Genomic DNA, 3,064 nt, shown 5'->3' on the forward strand with positions numbered 1-3,064 from the left:
GTTTTCATAAAGTTTCATTTGCCTGTGCCACTTCCACCCGTGTTTATTATTATTATTATTACGACGAAGCTATGTTGTTTTTGAAAGACACGGTCAAGCCCAGACAGTAAGTGTACTTTACATTTGTACAACAAGTATTTATATTTTAAATTGTAATTTATATGTACATATTTTAAGGACAACAACAAACATCGTCTCCCAAACGCCAGAAGTTCTCGGACAAGAACCAGATATACTGGATACTTCCTTTGGATTCCAAATAGGCGAGAGTGGGAACATTATAATAGAAGAGCAAGAAACCACTGCCCCAACGCCGGCTAAGAGACAAAAGAAAAAAAACGATGAGAACGCCGCCTTTAACGATCTAGTCAACGAAGTAAGTCAGTTTGTGGATAGTCGAAAAAAAACACACAACAATTTCTTGGGTGCGATTGGCGAAGTGTTTGAGAAGGTCCCAGAAGAGAGCCGCCTAGATTTTCAAATGGACGTACTTCAATACGTCTATGCTCAATATAAAAATTATAAAAATTGAATTTATTTTAACTTAAAAGACTGAATGAAATATATGTTATGTTAACGCCATACTTACCTTGAACAAAAATTAATTTAAAAACCTGAAAGATGTGACGACATTTAAAACATTACCAATAAGTGCCCTCATACTGTGAGTTCAAATTTTTGTTTTCTATCTTAAATAATAAAAACAAAGCATATTCAGTGAGTAGTAATTATTTAAATTTTATTGTTAAAAAGATGTGTCTTCAGAGCATCCCTTAAATCATAATTATTTGAACTGCCTCGGTTCGATGACACCCTACTTATTGAGGGCAATGGAACTACTTCGTTTCGCCATGAGCCAGCGATGGTGGCATCCTCTTCGTAGCGATCAACAAAATCGCTTGCTACATAGTTTGCACACGAAAGCTTAATAAAATTATGCAAGACAATACAAGCTTTCACTATTTGTTCTGCATTTTTCGGGGCCATGCATAGCGTCGTTCTCAATATTCTCCATTTGGCAGTGAGTATTCCAAATGCGTTTTCTATAACTCTTCTTGCACGAGAGAGTCTTTTATTGAAATACTCTTGCTCTTCTGGAATACCTCTACCCGGATATGGTCGCATTAAATAACGCCGTAAGGGAAAAGCAGCATCTCCTACTAAATAATGTGGAAATGGTTCGGTTTCTCCTGGCAGAGGCTGATCATGTGGAAGGCCGAGCCTATCATTTTCAATAGCATCTGCCAGTTTTGAAAAGTGGTAGGCACCGCCATCGCTTTGACTTCCATATGCTCCGATGTCAACGCAGGTAAAGGTATAATTGGCATCACATACGGCCAAAAGCACGATACTATAATTGCCTTTGTAATTATAGTACATCGACCCTGAATTCGCTGGACAGGTAATATTAATGTGCTTTCCGTCGATGGAACCAACGCAGTTGGGCATATTCCACAGCGACTTGAACTCATTGGAAATACGTCCCCATTCCGTTTCTGACGGGGTCGCCACATACAGGTCAGCTAACAGATCCCATATGGTCATACATGTCTCCAACGTAATCTTCCTGAAAGTCGTCAGGCCGATCCTGTGAACTATTGTGTGGATTTGCCGAGTGCCACCGTGAGCCAAATATCTGCAACAAAAAAATAAAACCAGATACATATATGGAAAATTATACGTATACTATTAAGTAAAACCGATTTTCTCTTACATCAGGGTTATAAATAGTCTGCAGCGGCTCGATATTGGTGTTCTGATTGAATATTTGGTCAGCGAAGCCTCCAGAAATTCGTGCAGCACATTAAATAACGAAAAGGGCATTCTTAATGTCTTGTTAAACTGCTCCTCATCTGCAGCCAAGTTTCTTAATGAACTTTCAAACAATCCATATTTGTGTCGCTCTAAGTACAATTTCCGAACCCAAAATCGGCGCTTCTGTTTTAATCGCAGTTTTAATTTACGCATTTTCGCTAAAATTAGGAAAATTCTCAAAACTTGTTCAGCATTTCGAGTCAACATTTTGTACTGCCAAATGAAACATTATGAAAACCAACGAATCTGGTGGCCGGAACGATAAAAAGCAAGGTATCTGAAAAAAAATAATGTTGTTAGCAACAAATAATTGTTTAATATAAACTCTTTTACCTCCAATTGAATATTACGTCTTATAAACACGGGTGGTGAGTGGCGCAGCCAAATGCAGCTTCACCAAAACCGGAACGATAAAAAAGCAAGGTATCTGTAAAAAATAATGTTCTTAGTAACAAATAATTGTTTAATAACATATATTTTAACTAAAATTCACAATTATACTTGCTGGCACAACAAAGAATGGCGGGTATATTTGCGCGCATTGAAAATCAGCTGACTACTATGACAGCGTTCAAAGCTACCATTAGGCCATAAAAGCCTTCAAAGTAAAGCAAAGCAAACTAAAGTAAGCAAAGCAAGCGTGCATTGGGCCAATACCTTTAGACCCAGTACTGGTTCGCGATAAATCTCTTTTGCATGCAAGCAACTGGCGAATTTAAAATGGCGATGTCCTAGGAAGTGTCAATTGCCGCCCGCTGCATCCCTTTTTTCGATAGTTTCGAACTAGTCCTAAATTCTATAGTTCCGAACCATTTCTGAAATCGACAGACGAAAGAAAAAAGTATTATGATTTTTTAATCTTTTTGGTTCTTTCGTGTGTGCGATTTTAAGTTATTTTGGAAGAAATGTGTTTTAAATTTGAAATTAAATTTGTTTGAATGATTGTAAGAAATGTAAGTTTACATACCTTTAGCTAGAGCTGAGTTTGCAGAGGTGCTCGCTGTTATCTTAGATTCCAGACCGTCCCAAGATTTTGAAATGTTAACACAAATTTTAGTTTTGTATTACCAGGCTATGAAAAAGCATCTGCGAAGCACAGAATAGAAGCGTATTTGAACGAAAAAACCGCCGAACACATATGTATGTTAAATAAACAAGCCCCCCGCTGCATCCCTTATTCGATAGTTCCGAAATAGTTCTAAATTCGACAAATAGGATCTAGGTCGTTTTGCATCCCTGTTTCTATAGT

The 3,064-nt window shown here is 37.6% G+C and overlaps 1 protein-coding gene across 1 annotated transcript; it reads right to left on the bottom strand.

The window, feature by feature from the left end:
• Nucleotides 1-1,204: 1,204 nt before the first annotated feature.
• On the bottom strand, nt 1,205-2,471 carry LOC118736307. Its single transcript, XM_036466404.1, has 5 exons — nt 2,309-2,471; nt 2,149-2,242; nt 1,715-2,092; nt 1,267-1,636; nt 1,205-1,222 (listed from the first exon to the last, which is right to left on the bottom strand). The coding sequence occupies exons 3-5, from the start codon at nt 2,020-2,022 to the stop codon at nt 1,205-1,207; spliced, it is 696 nt and encodes a 231-aa protein (XP_036322297.1). The 5' UTR covers nt 2,023-2,092; nt 2,149-2,242; nt 2,309-2,471.
• Nucleotides 2,472-3,064: the final 593 nt, after the last annotated feature.

Source organism: Rhagoletis pomonella, unplaced genomic scaffold (genome assembly GCF_013731165.1).
Source record: "Rhagoletis pomonella isolate Grant_MI unplaced genomic scaffold, Rhpom_1.0 Rhpom_scaffold_00003, whole genome shotgun sequence".
Lineage (NCBI taxonomy): Eukaryota > Metazoa > Arthropoda > Insecta > Diptera > Tephritidae > Rhagoletis > Rhagoletis pomonella.

Excerpts from the sequence above, each read along its gene's own strand:
- LOC118736307 (XM_036466404.1), bottom strand. The coding sequence starts at position 2,022 with ATGTTGACTCGAAATGCTGAACAAGTTTTGAGAATTTTCCTAATTTTA. Across the intron at positions 1,637-1,714 it reads AGACTATTTATAACCCTGAT|ATATTTGGCTCACGGTGGCA; the intron begins GTAAGAGAAAAT and ends TTTTTGTTGCAG.